Source organism: Doryrhamphus excisus, chromosome 8 (genome assembly GCF_030265055.1).
Source record: "Doryrhamphus excisus isolate RoL2022-K1 chromosome 8, RoL_Dexc_1.0, whole genome shotgun sequence".
NCBI lineage: Eukaryota > Metazoa > Chordata > Actinopteri > Syngnathiformes > Syngnathidae > Doryrhamphus > Doryrhamphus excisus.
In genome coordinates, this window is record NC_080473.1 from 22,185,001 (window position 1) to 22,204,801 (window position 19,801).

General features: G+C 44.2%; 1 protein-coding gene across 5 annotated transcripts in view; it reads right to left on the bottom strand.

Moving 5' to 3' along the window:
• Window positions 1-1,674: 1,674 nt before the first annotated feature.
• The window catches only part of sik2b (salt-inducible kinase 2b), a 46,522-nt gene continuing 28,395 nt past the window's right edge, over window positions 1,675-19,801 (bottom strand). For 2 of the 5 annotated variants that reach the window (XM_058079466.1, XM_058079471.1), the window contains 11 exons: window positions 18,608-18,732; window positions 18,146-18,269; window positions 13,924-14,153; window positions 11,957-12,109; window positions 11,107-11,265; window positions 9,258-9,489; window positions 8,887-9,180; window positions 7,690-7,847; window positions 6,969-7,082; window positions 5,406-5,497; window positions 1,675-5,247 (listed from right to left, as the gene is read on the bottom strand). In XM_058079466.1, coding sequence (XP_057935449.1) covers window positions 4,644-5,247; window positions 5,406-5,497; window positions 6,969-7,082; window positions 7,690-7,847; window positions 8,887-9,180; window positions 9,258-9,489; window positions 11,107-11,265; window positions 11,957-12,109; window positions 13,924-14,153; window positions 18,146-18,269; window positions 18,608-18,732 — 2,285 coding nt within the window. In that variant the 3' untranslated portion in view covers window positions 1,675-4,643. The remainder of the gene's footprint in view (window positions 5,248-5,405; window positions 5,498-6,968; window positions 7,083-7,689; window positions 7,848-8,886; window positions 9,181-9,257; window positions 9,490-11,106; window positions 11,266-11,956; window positions 12,110-13,923; window positions 14,154-18,145; window positions 18,270-18,607; window positions 18,733-19,801) is intronic. The other 3 variants (XM_058079467.1, XM_058079470.1, XM_058079469.1) reach the window with 3 other exon arrangements.

Genomic DNA, 19,801 nt, shown 5'->3' on the forward strand with positions numbered 1-19,801 from the left:
GTATGTGTGCATGTATGCATGTATGTATGTGTGCATGTATGCATGTATGCATGTATGCATTTACATACTCATGTATGTACATACGTGTGTGCGTGTGCGTGTGCGTACTTTTGTATATATGTACATACTTATATACGTACGTTTGTATGTATGTATGTACATACTCATGTATGTATGTATGTTGTACATACTCATGTATGTATGTATGTTGTACATACTCATGTATGTATGTATGTATGTATGTACACACTCATGTATGTATGTATGTATGTACATACTCATTTATGTATGTATGTATGTATGTATGTATGTATGTATGTATGTATGTATGTATGTACGTATGTATGTATGTACACACTCATGTATGTATGTATGTATGTACACACTCATGTATGTATGTATGTATGTATGTATGTATGTACGTATGAGTGTGTGGATGTTATTGTATGTATGAGTGTATGTATGTATGTATGTATGTATACATATATATACTTATACGTATGTATATATGTATTAGTGTGTATTTATGTATGTATGTAAGGCTTGAACTACTTCAGTTGTGTAATGAATCTAAAATATATGAAAGTCTAATAATGTCTAATACATACATACACACATAAATACATACATACATAATACTAACGTATTATGTATGTATGCACATACTTGTGTGTGTATGCGTCATTGTATGTATGTATGTATGTGTGTATGTATGTGTTGTTGTATGTATGTATGTATGGATGCATGTATGAGTGTATTTTTTCTGTATACGTATGAATGTTATTGTGTGTATGTAATACATGTATGTATGTATGTAATACATGTATATATGTATGTCTGTCAAGTCAGGTTATACATTTATAGCCATTAATCACAAAGGAGCCTCAAAGTGCTTAACAAGCAGGCAACAGAAGATGATAGACGACATCCTGTGAGCTGAATCTAAAGAAACCTTTAGAAGGGGCCGCAGATGGGGGTCCTCGATCCCCCTTCTAGGATGGCCAGGCTGCAGTGGACGTGGAGAGGGCAACAGTTAAATATAAACAGGGGGTGGCGTGGCTCAGCTGGTAGAGTGGTCGTCTTCCAACCCGAAGGTTGTGGGTGGATCCTCCGTCCTGCTGTGATCATGTCAAAGTATCGTTGGGCAAGACACTGAACCCCCGGTTGCATCATCGGCAGGTAAATAAACACAGTCTAAGCGCTAAGCAAGTGAAAGACCATTTACCAAAAGTCACAGCCTAAAAAAAGAGATGTCGCGCCATCGGGTCAGCCGCGGGTCTTGGGATGATCGCCAGCCAAAGCGGGGCCCTCTGCTGTAGCGCAGATGTTCCAGATGTTGTCCACTTGAGTCAGGGCAAGTTCCAAACAGCAGCATGGATGCATCAGTGCAATGTTGCAAAGATGAAAAAATGCTGTCTTTGACATTCTTAATGTGCTTATGAAAGAATAGAATGGAATCCAATGATGCTTTTATCAAAGCCCAGAGTGGCGTCCTTAAACGGGCAACTCTGTTTCTTTAGCAGGGCCAATCATCAACATGTCACTTTTATCGGGGTTCATGTGTAAAAAGTTACAGGACATCCGTTGTGTGATATCTATGAGACAAAGATGAGGTATGTTAAGGTACTGAGTACTAAGATACTGTAAGGCAACCTTGGCGTCGTGTACTGTACACAAACGACAGAAAGCAGCAGCAATTTGTTCAATAAATCTTTTAATCTCAACAGCAAGTTAGCTTATGTGTGGTCGACAACAATGAGAGGAAATATAAAAGTCCATTTGTTGTTGGGGGTGGGGGGGGGGGGCATATTGGGGGTGAAATGTGATAAGTACTAGGAAACACATCGTCCTCCAGTACTACTACTACTACTATTATGACTACTACTAGTTTCAGTCCTCACCAAGAGACAAATATTGCTAGGATACGTTTGCCACGTGCAGACACGGAGCCGCAAAGTAAAGAAAGTGAAAGTGAAAGAAATGCGGTGGTGGCTCGTACTGGTAAACGTCTGAGCTTTCTGTACCTTTTGTATAAAAAACTAAACACGGCTCTATTCGCTTTGGAGGGAGGGGAGGGGGGGGGGCAAAGTCAAAGGCACACTCACAACTCACTTTCAAATTAGTTGGGCTGTGGTAGGTTCTTTCACCTGTCGCTACATTTAGCCTCCCTGTTGGCAAAGATCTCCATGGACCAGGTTGACAGAGTGGATGATGTCCAGTCATGTGGCTTTGACACTTTAATACAGCCGGAAAATGAGTAGACAAATACCGTCATGTCCGAATACTACAAGATGGAAGTTAGGATTTAAGAAGAAAAAGAAGTCCGACTTTTAGGACTTCTTTAAAAAGTCCCAATTTTGAATAAGAAATCAAATATGGTCAGAATTTGGTGAAGCAAAAGTTGTCATTTTCACAAGTTTCCTCACAAAACGGCTACTTTTTCCTTGCGGTGTGAGAAAAAAGTTGGAATTGTTTTGATTTTACGATAAAAAGCTTTTCATTTACAGGAAAAGTTTATGGGAAAAGTCCCAATATTCCAAACAAGTAGACATGTTACAAGGAAAAGTCTTCATTGTATACTAAAAATGGACGTTTTGACAACTTTTTGTCAAACTAAAACATTTTGTGAAAATGACAACATTATTCGTGTCAAATTATGACTTTTTCCCCCTTGTACGATCTTCTTGTAACCTTTACAACTTTATTCTGCTAAAATGATGACTTTGATGTTCGCCAGGAAAACAAAATCATAAAAAAAAATAAAATTCATATTATTGCTAACCTTCATGAAATGATTGGGGTAAAATTGCGACTTTAATCGCTATGTAACATAAGGATGTGATAAAAAGTCAAATAAGCAACAAGGAGCATCGTTCAAACAAGGTTAAAAAGTTGCAAAAGTCATAATTTAACAAGAATTTAGTTGTGATGTGACTTTCTAAAAACAATTTCTATGGGGGAAAAATTACAATAAAAATGTTTTAAATTATTAAAACATTTTAAATTATAACTTTGTTGTGTCACTTATGATTACAACATTATTCCTGTAAAACCTTTCCTCCTGAACTTGGACATTAGGCTCCTCTGGCTCCCCCCGGTGGACAGAGTCAGCTGAACCAATCCGCTTTGAATGAAATGCATGATGGGAAGAAATAAACATAGCTGTGTATTTATTTTAAACTGGTACTCGGTACTTGCATTGTATATGTCTTATCTAACTTTTGAGTGTTAACTTGCTATGTGATGATTTTAGCGTTCTTTGTAAGACGACGAAATCTGACTTCAGAATCGCACGGCATTACATTGTCAATTGTTGTGTGTCGAGGAACAATAGCATGCTGGGATACGATGGGACAGGAAGTACCGCCGAGCCACTCTGAGGTCTGTTGTTAAAGGAGGCGTTATTGTAATGTATATGTATTATTACTCTTTTGAACGCATATTGTTCTGAGAAGCCGAACTGTTTACTTAAGTGGCTTACTTAAGTTCGCCAACTGAAGCCGGAAGGGGGGGGGGGGTGCAAACAAAATAAGGTAAATTTTACAAGAATGTAGTTGAAAAAAGGCAATATTTAAAAAAAAAAAATCTTATATCTGACTACGACTAAAATGAGGACTTTATTTCCTCAACAACGGGTATTTATAGTATGTATCATTTTTCCACATGGCGTAATACTCCTTGGCAAATGTGTATTTTCTATTTTCCGTGAATGAAAAGCGGCTTGGACGCGACCTTGAAGTGTTGACTTGCTGCTACAGTTGGTGCCCCCCCCCCTTCTTGGACAATGTCCCGTTCCCGGCGGAATAGAAAGTCACGTGACCTTGGCCGGCCTGCAGGGAAGATACTTCAAACGGGACTCATCGCAGTCTGCGTGCCGCTGAAGAACCAAGAAAAGGAAAGATCTTTGACCTTCGCCGTCGCAAGGTCACGTCATTCCTTTACATTCATTCGAAAAAAAAGCCTGTGTGGTCTTCAGTCACGGATGTTGACACTCGGCTGGTCATGTGACGTTATTGCCGACGTGTGCAAACCAAAACCACGCACTCCAGCTCCGGAGCCAATCAGCCGAGCGCTCCACGGCGCTCCACGAGGATGAATATTGCTTCAGTATTGCCACATAAAAGTAGAACCCCGTTTATCCCGGGACACAAATCAAGCGCTCCTTGGATCAAGCAGCTGCCCGACGCGTTCAGTAGTGTACCACTCGGTTCAGTAGTTAGAAGAGCCGATAGAACAGTTGCTTCCTGCCAAATACTGTGCACGTATTGTTCCAATCCTTAGCAGTTAGCGTTGTCGGTAGACGCTTGGATTTGCGCTGGCGTGATAAACGAGGGACGCGTTCTCCTCGTCTCGTTGTTGAAGGGGTTTTATTTCCGATGCCAGCCTTTTTGTGCTTTTGCTTTGCCGGTCCGTCCCAAAAGAGTCCGCTTCCAAAGCCCGTCGCCGTCGTCACGGAGACAGGCACTCGCTCCCCCGCCCTCGCTCCGTGGAGGGTGATAAAGGAGGTAAGCTAAGAAAGGGAAGTTTGGGTTTCCGAGGTTCTAGGGAATTCTATTCGTCGTACGAGAATCGAGACCGCGCCCTCCGCGCCCTCCCCGCCCTCACCGCCCTCACCGCCGTTTCCTTCTTCCGGCTCGGAGGCCTCAGTTGACCAACACAAAGCCGTGCTGCGAGTCCACCGTCTCCATCATCTCGCCGTCCAGGAGCGGGTTCTGCAGCTCCGATAGAACCAATCCATCCCGCTGGCCGCGCTCGGCGTCCGATGCGCCGGGCCCGGACCCCGCCTCCCTCACTGAGGATGCGGGGATCAGCCCAAGGTCCAAGGGGTACTCGTACTGGGCGCCAGGGGGCGGGGCTTCGGCGGAGAGGCCCGAGACCCGTTGCTCTACAGGGTAGCAGTACCCATCGTGAGGCTGCTGGTGGTGGGGGTGCTGAAGGTGGGGGCCAGGGGGCTGGTGCTGGGTGTAGTGGTGGTGGCTCATGTAGGGGTCGAAAACCGAACCCTCGCTCGGCTCCATGAGGGGGGTCAGGCAGTGGGGGTACGTCGAAGAGGCTTGTTGGCCGCCCGGTTGCTGAGGTTGAGTTTGGGCCGCCATTGGGGGAACCTGGGCGGGGTTCTGGGAGGCCGCCGGGTCCAAAGCGGGGCCCCCTGCCGGGTAGGATCCTTCGGCAATCTGCATCTGGTTGAAGTAGACCTGCAGACCCAGACCCTGGGACTGCTGCAGGTACATCCTCTTCTGGTTGAGTCTGTGAGGAGGACACACCTCGGTTACATGCGAGGACAGACGTTCCCGCCTTATCTTTTCCCCATCCTTGGAATACTGTCCACTGAATACAGTTAGCATGCCATCCAGATGGAAACGAAGACCAATTGCAAGATAACGGCCCATCAAAGAGGACTTTACCTGTGTTCTTGCAGTTGCTGCTCCAGACTTCGAGGAGAGTCCTTGCAGAACATTTGGCAGCTTGCTGGACTGTTGGCCAAAACGCTCGTCTGCTGGACGGAAAAACATCACAAATTACGACTGCATTTCCATATGTCACCTTTTGTCCACCATTGCTGCTAAACGGGAGGTACCGCTACAGTGTGGAAGTGGTCTGGATGTACTACAAACATGTGAAGTAGCCAAGCGCCTGGACCATACAGGATGTTGGCCTCACGCTCCACTACATAAACAACGACTGGACTTTGGAGTCCTCCTGTCCCCACAACGTCTTATTCCCGCAGGAAGACACGGGTGAAAACATGGCCACCGACTTGACGGAGTTTCTTCAGGATTGGGACAAGAAACACGTGTCCAACCACTGACACTGGATCCCGTCTCGGGAAAGCAGCTGTCCTCAACAACTGGAATATAGTGGCTTCACTTGGACACTTGGACACTTGCTTTGGACACTTGCTTCAGAGACTTGGATACTTCCTTTGGACACTTGGACACCTCCTTTGGACACTTGGACACTTGCTTTGGACACCTCCTTTGGACACCTGCTTCGGACACTTGCTTCAGAGACTTGGACACTTCCTTTGGACACTTGGACACTTCGACACTTGCTTCGGACACTTGCTTTGGACACTTGCTTCAGAGACTTGGACACCTCCTTTGGACACTTGCTTCGGACACTTCCTTTGGACACTTCTTTTGGACACTTGCTCTCGGACACTTGGATACTTGCTTTCGGACACTTCCTTTGGACACTTCCTTTGGACACTTGGACACTTCCTTTGGACACTTGGATACTTCCTTTGGACACTTGCTTCAGAGACTTGGACACTTCCTTTGGACACTTGCTTCGGACACTTCCTTTGGACACTTGCTTTGGACACTTGGATACTTGCTCTCGGACACATGGACACTTGCTTTGGACACTTGGACACTTGCTCTCGGACACATGGACACTTGCTTTGGACACTTGGATACTTGCTCTCGGACACATGGACACTTGCTTTGGACACTTGGATACTTGCTCTCGGACACATGGACACTTCCTTTGGACACTCGCTTTCGGACACTTGGACACTTCCTTTGGACACTTCCTTTGGACACTCGGACACTTGCTTTCGGACACTTCCTTTGGACACTTGGACACTTGGATACTTCCTTTGGACACTTGGACACTTGGACACTTCCTTCGGACACTTGGACACTTCCTTTGGACACTTGGATACTTCCTTGGACACTTGGATACTTCCTTGGACACTTGGCTACTTCCTTTGGACACTTGGACACTTCCTTTGGACACTTGGACACTTCCTTTGGACACTTGGATACTTCCTTGGACACTTGGCTACTTCCTTGGACACTTGGATACATCCTTGGACACTTGGACACTTCCTTTGGACACTTGGCTACTTCCTTGGACACTTGGCTACTACTGGATACTTAAATTTACAGAGTCACGGAGTTGTCCAAAAAGTGTAGGGAAGACGAATGATTCCAGAATGAAATTAGCGTTAGCAACTAGCGTACCTGCAGATGATGGCTGAGGAAGTGCGTCTCCAAACTCTGCCTGCGTGACAGGAGGGGGGTCTGTGGCCCCCCTGGGTACAAAGCGGGGCCCTCCTGTTGCTTGGACGCCTCGCCCTTCCAACACAAACACGGGATGTGAGAAGGCAGCAGGTCTACGTCTACGGGTCAATAAAGCCCCTGGATGGGGGCGCTTCATGGCGTGAGCTAAGTGGATTAGCCACGCCGGGCGCTGCCAAAACGCTTTTGTGTTGAGCGATGAGCCAGATGCCTTTGGCTAAATGGTACGGTCCACAGGGATTACACAGGAGTTCAATAGAACGAGAGCTTATTAAAAGAGGGCTGTTATTGCATTATGAAATATTGCATTATGAAATATTGCATTATGAAAGATGGGAACAAGCCTTGTCTATCAATTGTGGTATTCTTGGTGTGTTTGCGTTGACTGGAAAGCCCGTGACCGATTTGGTGCTTGTGATTGGAACGCTCGTCTGGGCCACGGCGAAGTGTGACCGACTCCAACAATGGCCGCATTCACTTTGGCCCCGGCTCCAGCGGGCTCCAGCGGGCCCCGAGGGGACGAGACACAGTAAACAAGCCGCAGTTGGCTGGCTCTCCAGGGGTTACACAACAGACAGGGTGCCCGCTTTTGGTTTTTTACATTTGTGGACAAAACAGAGCAAGGCTCGCTCGGCGGCTATCAAGGGACGATGCGGGGACTGACCTCCAGGAGGTTGTGCAAGTGATGTTGGGGTCCCGGCGGGCCCATGGCGGCCCCTTCCCCGGAGCCCATCTGCTCCACCAGCATTTGGACTTTGTTCAGCTCCAGGATGCCTTTGGTCCGAGCCAAGTTCTGGAGGTGCTGTCGAAAGGCAACCAAACCTGTGCAAAACATGAAGAATATTAAATATGTCATCAGGCTATTTTTACCAGGCTTCTGACGTGTGATGGGATGTACGTCAGCGTGCGTCGGCGTGTGCGCTTGTGACCGCGTATACTGGATTGATCTCGTATTTGCGTGTGTGTGATAGGACCCATCCAGTGGTGACGAGCTGTGCCTGTGAACCATAGGACCTGACTCACTGTGGTGGTGGGAGGCATTTCCAACCCGACTCAGCCGTCTGACGCAAAAGAATCCGCCGCGTCAACATCAACGCTCTCTCTCTCTCTCTCTCTCCCCCCCCCCCCCCCCCCCCCCCAAAGAGGATTAAAATGAATGAAATAAATGCACCAGCAAGTGGGAGTGCACAGTGGTATCAAGTGAAGCAGGTAGACGTTGAACATTTCCCCCGCAATTAGCTTGGCCAAGGTTTTTGATATCATGCCGTTCACGTTTTAACTTAACTTTTATACATTTTAAGACATTTTAAGAAATCTGGGTCAAAAATGACCTGGTCAGGTTGTTTTCTTGAAACATATTTTTGATATCATGCCATTCACATTTTTAACTTACCTTTTATACATTTTAAGAAATTGTAGTTTTTGTGTTACTACCCCAACCTTCCATAAGTGGGTCAAAAATGACCCGGTCAGGTTGTTTTCTTGAAATATCTTCATAATGAAATGGCCAAATTGTCCTAAAAAGGCATTGATTCTAGTATGGGTGATTTTTGGGCCACTTATGGAAGAGTGGAGGGTCCAGTCACTTAAATCAAATGTTTTATTTTAATTTATTGCATGTATAATTATTGTACGGTCCAGAGAGACAAAGATAAAAGTGAAAGTGAGGTTGGGAGAAAAGGGAAGATGGCGACATATGTGGGCTGAAACCTTCAAATATCTGGCTGTGATTCATGCTGTGAATCAGCGTCATCAGAGGAGATGGGGGAGGGGGGGGGGGGCTTGCGGTGCGTGGAATCGTAACAACAACAAGAAGTGTGTCAAAGATGGTGGAAAGAACCAAAAAGAGCGACTTCCCGACCTTGCGTGAGCGAGGTGTCAGAGGCTCGGCGTCCTTCTCTGAAGCTGATGGGCGAGCGGTTGTGGGTCTCCCTGTGCTGTGAGGTGATGGCGGCCATGGCCAGGTTGGCGGGCCGGGCGCTCAGGAATGACGGCGTGGGGACACGGGAGGCCGCGCTGTTGGCCAGTACCACCTCACCGAGTGACGGGGGATCCTCCAGCAGGCCGAGGTCGCTTTGCATGGAGCCCATGTCGTAGCCCATGTCGGAGTCCACGCTACCCATGGAGGGGTTGTGTCCCAAGGCGAAGAATTTCCCTGGGGGGGGGCGTATAAAGGCTGTTTCAATGCATTGTTGGGAACCTGAGGTTGTGCTGGATAAGCTGACGTCCAACCCTGCGTCGACGTTCCCGGCTGGTTGGTGACCTCGGAGAGGGTGTGTCGCCTTTGGCCGAAGCGAGCCGTCCGATAGGCCAGGAGCAGGTGGGGCGCATCCTCCTCCGCGTCGGGCTCCTCGGTCTCGACGCCCTCATCAATCGACGTCTCCATCATGTTGCTAGGCGACGAGGCGGAGGACTTACGGAGTACAGTGGGGGGAGGCAGGGGGTCCAGTAGGCAGCCGTTCACCTGAAATAGGAGCAGAATAGTTTGGAACCAGCCTTTATTCTTCTCACTTATACATATAGAAATAATATTATATCATATACATACATATCCAAATAATATCATATCATGTAAATAGTATCAATTGTGCAATACATTGGCTATTGATTGTGTCTTGCAAAAGGAGGCTTGCTGTCCCCTCAGTGGGAGTGCGGAGGGTGTGCAGACAGGTAGGCGGAGACAGGAAATGAGTTTTGATTGACACATACCATCAAAAGTTTGTGCATGAGTTGGTGCAATAAGACCCTGGTGTCAGTCTAGAGGGAGCAACTTTGCCCAATTCCTCCATCTGCTTTCACTAGTGAGCTGGGATCGGGAATGTTGTTACTCAACAGCCTCATACTCATGCGCACACCGCAAAAAGGGTCAGTAAGGATAATTCATAATGCCGCCTACATTATGTCATTGTATGGTCATATCACCTCGTACTTTGGTACGGGACAAGAAATTAAAATTTAAAAAATGAATAAATAAATAACTTCAATTATATTAGGAAAGCAGGAAGTGAACAAATGTAACAGTTAGTGATTGTAAAAGTACCAGATGGAGGGGTAGGATTTAATAAGCTTTGCTTCTTCCTACTCCTTTTGGACATGTGGAACTGGGAACTGATTATGGGATGCACTCAATTGGAATCTGATGCATGTTCTAATGAAATTAAACCATTACCATTACCATTACCATTAGCATTACCATTAGCATTAGCATTAGCATTACCATTAGCATTAGCATTATCAAAGACCTGTTGGTAATCTGCAATCAGGAGGGAATAAACACAGAATAAGTCAAATAGAGCTAAAAAAAAATCAAATAACGCCACGGGTGGAAGGAGTGAAGGAGAAGGAGGAGGAGGAGGAGGAGGAGGAGGAGGAGGAGGAGGAGGAGGAGGAGGAGGTCTCTCCATCCGTGTGTGTTCACTCTGCACATTCGGTCACCTCATCATCACAGGACCGCTTACATAACGGCACACCGCCCTGCTCACACACATCACATTTTGTTGGGAGCCAGGAGTGGGGTGGAAAAGACATTTTGGGGCATGATAATTGACAACTGCATGTGTGTGTGTGTGTGTGTGTGTGTGTGTGCGTGCGCCCACGGGGTCCTATAACAGCCCACCAGCAGGAAAAGGTCGTTGGTTGGCGCAGATGAACGGGGAAAGAAGTCCGTGAATGTATGAGAGACATGCGCGGGACCGGCAGCTGTCCCGTCTGATGTTAGCGCCGGCTGGGAGCTTACGTAAGACGGCCGGTCAGCTGAAGTCTGGCAGGTTGACACGCACACCGTGGTCCGCATACACACACACCACACGGACACACACCTCTGACTCACAGTGAATGAGCCTATCAAAGCAAATCACTGTCACAGCGCATCAACATAACGTTTGTGGACATTCTTTGGCGGGACCATAACGACTAGAATGACTACGTTTCCCATAACCTCAGCCGTCAAGTTAGAAGATGAGCATGCAAAGGACACCACACACACACACACACACACACACACACACACACACACACATGCGGGCGTCCAAAGTGGTGCATGTCGCCGCCACCTCGGCCATGCGTCTCTGACTGAACCTACTTTAGGCGTGTTGACGTCCTCAGCCATGAAACTCTGCTCAAGGGCACAGGCAGGCTGTGCAAAGGTGAATCCATCAGAGGTGGCTTGCGGCACGGCAGGTGAGCGCAGCAGGCGGACCCCCTGGGGCAGCAAACCCACCTGGGCCGAACTGCTGGTGGACTGCGGAGAGGGAAGGGGAACAAAGTGGTCAGCGAGTCTCCTTTAACCCTTTGGTGCAGAATGAAAACCTGGTCAGGTCATTTTCTTGAAATATCTTCGTAATGAAAATGTTTTATCATTTCATATTCCAGGTATTCCTCAAAAAACATGTTTTTGATATCATACCATTGACATTTTTAACTTATCTTTTATACATTTTAAGAAATTGTAGTTTTTGTGTTACTACCCCAACCTTCCATAAGTGGGTCAAAAATGACCCGGTCAGGTTGTTTTCTTGAAATATCTTCATAATGAAAATGTTTCATTTTACAGATGCTGGATGAAATCATTCTTGTGTGGTCCTAAATATAATACTAAATATCATACAAGTGATTATTCCTAACCAAAATGGCCAAGTTGTCCTAAAAAGGCATTGATTCTAGTATGGGTGATTTTTGATCCCCTTATGGAAGAGTGGAGGGTCCAGTCACTCGTGCATCGAAGGGTTAAATGGTCAAATGGAGGTGCTGTGATTCTCCACTTTTAAATGAATGAAAGGAAAGGATATTTGTCGCTAAGGACAGAAAATAAAGCAAAAGCAAAGATCAAGCAGAGCAGATGATCGGCTCAGCCTGCTGCTCGATGCGAGCGTGAATACCAGCGCTTTGATCATCCATACTCGCATTATCACACGCACGGGCTTTTTGGCTACCTTGACGACGGTCTGCTCGGCGATTGTGCTGGGGCGTCGCTGACGGGCATCCAGCCGCTGGTCCACCGGGAAGCTGCAGCGGTGGGCCTTGAGACGTTCCACCAGCAAGTAGTAGATGGCAGCAAAGTGGTTGTAGCTTTTGTTCTGCAGGGACTGAGGGACAAGAAATTGAACAGAATAGAAATTGATAAACATTTGATCATAATGTGCACAGAATTTGACAAGAATTTAAGGCCGTTTGGGGTAGTACTAGCAGAGTTGCATTCAATACCACAATGTTAATGCTTCATTTGACGACCAAACAAAACGGAGTACGAAGTGGTTAGCGAGTCCAAAGATGCCAAACCAACAAAATCGGGACTTTCAGGGGAAAGATAAATATCCAAAAAACGAAAAGGTATTTCAATGTATTGTTTGAAACCGACCACCTTTGTCATGGATTGTTGGGTTTCGCCAACTTTTACAAGATATAATTTACAGCTGTACGTTTCACCATATATGATGGTGGATATATGGACCTGTGACCTTTGTCCCAAGTCGTTACTCTCATTATATTTGACTACATTTGACAATACTGCACCAAGACTTGATTTCAAGATGTTTCTAAAATGTTCCAGCAAAGTTGGCATTTTGTTCTCTGTAGTTTTTCCCACTATACAAGACTACTGTCATACTAATATATTATACTTATAGACATTCTATATGTAAGATTAACCTTCCTCTTGTGTTAGCTTCCTGCTAGCATCTCTTATGCTAACGGGTCGTGTATTAAATGAGCTATAAAATCCACTAAAAACAATAAGTTAGCATCAAATTAGCTTGTCATGTCTTGGTTACCTTCTTAGGCTTCCTCATCCATGAAAATGTTGCTTTTAATACTTTTGGTGTGGCCATGGAGGCCTTTTTTTGTCACTATACCCCTCCATTTCTATTTACAAAAATGCTCAAATCAACCTCAAAAGAATCATATTCATAAATTGAAGGTTCTTTTGTTAATTGGCTATTACTGAGGGATATAGAACATATCTCTTAAAGCAATGAGTTAGATTTATTTTCTCATTTGAGTATGAATGACTAAAGAAACATGTATGGTGTTGGGGTGAATTTTGACCCATATATATTCATGTCAAGAAAAGGTAGAAAAACTTATTGTTTTCAGCAACACAACTTTAGTATAAAGTGAAATGAAAAAGCAGAACAGGTCCAGATCTTGGTTCACTGTACTTGTTGACATTCTTTCCATCATCCAAATTGGAAATGTGAAATCAGCCAATCAAATGAGTGAATTCACGTCACATGTCCGGACATTGTTTTTTAGAAAGGGTCGAAAAATGAGCACAATAGTTTTTATTGTATTCTAACCTGTGTTAACCCACTCAAGCTTGGTTATTGTGTGTAGCTGCTCTATGGGAGTCCACAACTCAAAAAAAGGGTCGAAAAATGAGCATAATAGTTTTTATTGTATTCTAACCTGTGTTAACCCACTCAAGCTTGGTTATTGTGTGTAGCTGCTCTATAGGAGTCCACAACTCAATTTTTTTAAATTGTATTCTAACCTGTGTTAACCCACTCAAGCTTGGTTATTGTGTGTAGCTGCTCTATAGGAGTCCACAACTCAATTTTTTAAAATTGTATTCTAACCTGTGTTAACCCACAAGCTTGGTTATTGTAGCTGCTGTAGAAGAGGAGCTGGTTGTCATTGTGTTGGCTAATTGTACACTTATGATTTCAGTTGTGGCTCAAAATATTGCTTTCTAGTCATATTATTATAACCGGGTCCAAACCCACCCTAACAATACAGTGGTCATCATTTCAACCAGACCATTTTAAAATGTAGTAAAAATGGAGGAAGGCTAATAAAGATGTGTTACTGTATTTTAGTTTCTTGCTAAAAACCTTCCAAGAGTCATCAGACATCCCGAATGAAAACATTTTGCAAGCATATGAAGAATCTGATGATGCATTACCTCCAGAGTCTTGTGCTGGTCGATGCCAAGGCTGTGCATTAAGCGAAGGACTTGCTCGCTGTACTCGCCTACGCCCGCCTCGCCCGCCTCAGTAGGTGCTGGCGGCTGGTAGAGAACGGGCCGCTGCACCGGAACATCGATGGCCATCCACTTGTGCTCTTTGATCTGGGCCACGGAGAGACGCTTCGATGGGTCCAGGACCAACATCCTGCGTATGAGATGCTCGCAGTCTGTAGACGGAATCAAACCGGGAATCAGTCATGAAGGATCACATACTATGCACATTAGATTTCTGACATGATAATAGAATTGGTTTCCACTCTTCTTAAATTCCCTCCTGATCTCTTGATAATGGCTACATGAGATTGACGTCATCCACAGCCGGGGTCCTAACAGGATTACGGTCCCCTGCCTGCGCCCCAAACGCCTCCACTGCATTCCAAGCTGCCGCACGGCACCCTGACCCGTACGCAATGCAGTTGTCTTTCCCATAAACGCTTAAAGTAACAAGCAAGCTAACGCTTCTAGTCCTCAACTGCTGCACTCAAAAGTGTGGACATTCGAGAAAACATGTCCGCCATGATATTATTTGTCTGACAAAGACGCCACGATTAAACCCGAGTTTGACCCAAAGGTTGGCTAGACTTAAACATTCCTAGGATAGCTTCAATCGCTACAAAAGTTTGTAAAAACAAACATGAGTTTGTTAAGATTGAATGGACTTTTATTGGATTAGAGACCCGACAAAACAATTTGTTAAACAATATTGTTGGTCATGCTGTGTTAGAAAATAATAAAAAGGAAATTCAGCAATACTTTGGTTGCATTATTTTTAATGCTCTATTTTCATAACTATATTCAATTCCACAAATTCATGTTAGCAACTAAATATTGATTGAACGAGGATAAATAGTCAAAATAAAAAAGAAATATAAATAATATAAATAAAATAAATAGCCAAAATAAATAAAAAAGAAATATAAATAAAATAAATAAAATAAATATAAATATAAATAAAATAGCCAAAAGTCTCTCTCCCGCTTACAGTTAGTCCAGAACTCTGTGGCACGGCATTTAACAGGAACCAAAAGGGGGGAGCACATCACCCCAATTCTGGCCTCCCGGCTTTGGTTGCCTGTTCGCTTTAAGATTGATTTTAAGATTTTATTGTTTGTTTTCAAGACGTTGAATGAATGGTGCCTAAGACGAGACTTAAGACCAAGGGAGACCGAGTCGAGACCTTTTTTGTGGTCGGCCCCAAGCTATGGAACCCCCCCCCCCAACATCGAAAGCTTTAAGTCTTGTCTTAAAAGCCACTTTTATTTTCTGGCTTTTAACTCGGAGTGAGTCGTATGGTCCTGTGTCTTTTATTTCTTTTTTATTTGAATTGTTTTTATTTTTTAGACTTTTATTGCTGTGCTTCTTGTTTTTAATATATTCATTTTTAATAATTTATATAAAAAAAAATAATAAAATAATAATACAAATAATAAAAAATAATAATTGTAATAATTTTATTTCTTATTTGATTTTTTAGTTTTGGATTAAATTCAATTTGTACCTTTATTTATTGTATTTTATTTAGACTTTTTCTTTTACTAGACCGTACAGCACTTTGGAAACTGTGTTTATAAAATGTGCTATATAAACAAAGCGGATTGAGTGGAATAAATAAAGTTCTTAGCAGCAAGTCAAATGTATTTAGCAGCTTTATTGACGGTACATACATTTATTGAGAAACTAAGAAGCCGCATTCACCCCACCAAGACCACAACCAGGACGAGACTCCATAGCACGTTTGCCTCACGCTCTTCCAACTGAGCCGAGCGCTAACTTCGACTGCTGTGCTCGTTGCTACGGCTGTGTTTATAGCAACAATCCGAGATGAATACGTTTCTCTGAAATGTCCAACCGCCCAGGGAAAGTTGTGGACTATGTCGGGGGCGACGCTGCTGGAGCTGGCTGGCCGACTGATTGACACACTGGTTCAGCCAGGACATTACACCCCCATGATTCAACCACAGAAGCATTCCAGTTAACACTCGCAGCCTTCAAGAGGTGTACCGTTGCAGCAAGTCAAGGAGAGGAGCACTCCAGACTCCAATATGACTTGGCCTTTGGAACATACGTAACTGTCAAACCTCCTGGTGCTGCTTGAGCTACAGCAATCTGTGAGGTCTTCTACTGGTCGGCTTTGGAGTCAGAGAGTTCCGACCAATCTCGTTATCTGAACCTTTTGGAATTGATCACATTTCTGCATAAAATCACCATCAAATGTCATCTGGTCTTTGTCAAAATCACACAGATGAAAAAACAGTGTCTGCTTTAACTAAAACCACCCAAACATTTGTAGGTTTTCATATTTTCATATTTTTCATAATTTTTTTAAACCAATTTTTACCAAACAATTGAAGTCAGGTGTGTGCCCAATTGTCTCGACGAGAAGCATTGTCTGATGTGCACCTTGATTCGCTCAAAAGATCTGTCTGAAGACCTGCGATCCAGAATTGTTGATTTGTATAAAGTCGGGAAAGGATACAAAACCGTGTCTAAAAGTCTGGATGTGGCCGCCCACCAAAGATGACTCCAAAAGTTCAGCACAGAATACTCAATACTCAGAATACCCAAAGATCAGATCACATTTGATGGTGATTTTATGCAGAAATGTGAGAAATTCCAAAATGTTCAGATACTTTTTCATACCACCGTATCCCCCAAACTCATAAAAAGGATTAGGAATCAGAAGAAAAGTCAGCTTTACAGGATAGAAATACAACACTGCTAATGAATGAGCTAATAATCAGTCATTTCAGGACTGGGAGTAATGAGTATTTTCTCTGTCAACAAAGTTTCCCTGATTAGAAGAAGATTGTGGAAAAGAAGAAAAAACATGAAGTCACGCATCTGTAAAGAAGCCAGAACGTGATTTCAAATGGAATGCAATCCTTGATGTATGTTTTTGTCCCTGAGGTTAAACAAAACAAAGAAATAATGTCTGTGTATATGAAATACTATCAAATTATTAGTTTTTTTTATTTCTGAAGCCAAAAATAATATCATTTCCGGCTCACATCTTGGTTGATTTCCCTACTGTAACACTCTTTGATATTAGAAACTCTGCACCTACAGTATATGACCAAATGGAGACACAACTATGAAAGATTTTGCAATTTTCCTGATTATTTTGCAGCCCGTGACATACTTTGGCTTGCAGTTCCCGATGCACTTCAGACACAAATGTCTTGCAGGAGGAGAAAATAGAAAGCCGGTGTTGGGTTTGATGTCCACGGATAACCCTAACCCTAACCCTAACCCTAACCCTAACCCCTGCAGCGTGCCAACATCCAGCTGCAGGAATAGAGAATGGCGGCAGAGCGTGTTCACGGTGACGACATGTTGGAGTGAACGTTAAGTGGGCCGTGCCAGGCCGTGCCAGGCCGTGCCAGGCCGTGCCAGGCTGTGCCAGGCCGTGCCACGCTATTACTGGCTGGCCGGGGAGATGAGCAACAGGAGCGAAGGCAACAGTTCCAGGGAGGAAGCAAACAGCACATCCTGTTCTTATTTTCAGGGACAGTCAGTATGGCTCCAACACCGTGACTGTACTCCTCTAACCAGCTCTTGTCACGTGTTAAATGTTTCATAACAACATAACCCTCTAGTTGGAGTTATGGACATGATGCAAAAATGAACGACCAACATGGAAACTGACAGGAAAACACGAGTGTTCAAAATAAAGCGCTACATATTGAAGGTGTTTGAGGAGAGCAGGAGAAGGTCTCGCAGACAGACAGACATGGCAGGCACACAGACAGGCCAACGTCTGGAGGGCCTGGCTGGCTCGTCCTCGGGTTACATAAACCGCTCCGGCTCTGGACTTAATCTGTCGCCAGCTCGCTAGCACTGCCGCTAACAGCGGGACTGCTCTGACACAGTTAGCAGCAGCACGCAGGCAGACGCGTTACTGGAGGAAAACGCTTTCTGCCACTGTGGACCCTTGAAACCATCCACCCCGTTAACAAAATGACCCCTGGAGTGGTGGCCCCAATGACCCCAACCACATAAATCAACACGGTAGAAGGGCAGCAAATCCTTCTGTTTTCTGTGTCAACTTCCCTGTACTATGACATTTTATTTGCCGTTATTTGATGTATTTGTTGTGCGAATTTGGAGCGGCCGGACCAGAGTTTTTAAATGCAGTTTTTGTCTAAGGCAGACTCCTTACCTTCAGTCATGAAGTAGGGGATGCGGAACCTTCCTTCCAGGACTCGTTGTCGGAGCACAGGCAAAGTGGGTCCGTCGAAGGGCAAGGCACCACACACCAATACATACAGCACCACTCCCATACTCTGGAAGGACCCCAAGGACAGATTCAGCAAATAAATAATCATAATAATTACTTCAAAATAGTGTAAAAAAATATAGAACACGTATGATGGAACGAAACATTGAAAGGTCTCCTACAGTCACAAGAAAATAATACCTTCCTTATATATATACTATTATAATAATGATTATAATAATATAATTCTATATTATAATTGTTTAAATATCATTATATAATAATATAATTATTATAATAAAATAATACTATTGCATCCTGTCCTAAGCACTGCTTTTACTAATGGACAAAATAATGAGTAAATAGCATGCGGTGGAAAAAGGCCATTTATAGCATTCATCTCACCCAGATGTCCAGCTGGGGGCCCTCGTATTGTTGGCCCTCGAAGACCTCGGGAGCCGCGTAGGGGGGGCTTCCACACCACGTGGCCAGAGGCTCACCAGGCTGGAAGAAGTTGCCAAATCCAAAGTCTGCAAAAAGGTCAAAGGAAAGGATCCTTTCATGACTTAGAATGAACACAACAGCTAAAACACTAGAAATTCATCTTCCAAGCATATGATGGCCTAGAAGCTTCCCTCAGATCTAAAAGGACCAAATCCCTGTAACATCTCCACAGGGTCTGGGAGTTTTACATAACGTCATATGGAATCCACATATTTGTATGCTGAACAAACGGGCCCCCTGTGTGAGGTCATCCTCCCCAGCTCAGGACTCGCATGACCTCATCAAAGGCTTTGGACTGACTGGTTGTGGAGTTTACTAATACTTGTTAATCCCATTTATTGATTTATTTGAATGAAGGTTAAAACCTTTGTGTTCTTACGTTATATCTGTGTACGTATGAAGTAATACAGTGTATTCTTCTCCAGGAAAAGTCATTCATTAAAACTATTTTGCATTAGAGTTTTGGCTCTCCGAGGGTAAAAAAAAAGATGTCTGTTCTCTGATCTCTATGGAAGAACAGCAGTGACAAACACCAGCAAACGCACGCCCGTCAGTCAAATTTGATCTTCAAAAGAGCAAAAGACCAGTGGAGACGACGCATATGCACACAAATAACATGGGATCACATTTCAGACTGCAGTAGTCATTGCATAACTCTCCTGTGGATTGAAATATATTCTTGCCGATGAAAGCCGTCTCATCTTATCGGTCTGTTGCCCTTTTTCCGATTAACACAATAGACACTTTTATCCTGAACTTGTGATGAACACTTGCTTAAGATGCTGATAGCCAAAAGGCTAAACGGTAAATTCAAGTAACAAAAAGTAACAAGCCAAAGGTCAGAAAAACAAACACCATTTTGTTTGCCTTTTGAACCTTTTCAACCCTGTGATGAAGTCGGCATCACCGGTTCACCGGAGCAGACAATGGTGCTCACTTAGAGATCTCATGAGTTCTACAATGACATCTTTTAGATGTGATTCAACCACTAAGACGATTCACAATTAGAACAACTTCAACACAATCATTGAATTGCACGGACTTGCATAATTCATTCCTTAAATCAGCCATTCTAACCACCGAATGGCTACACAG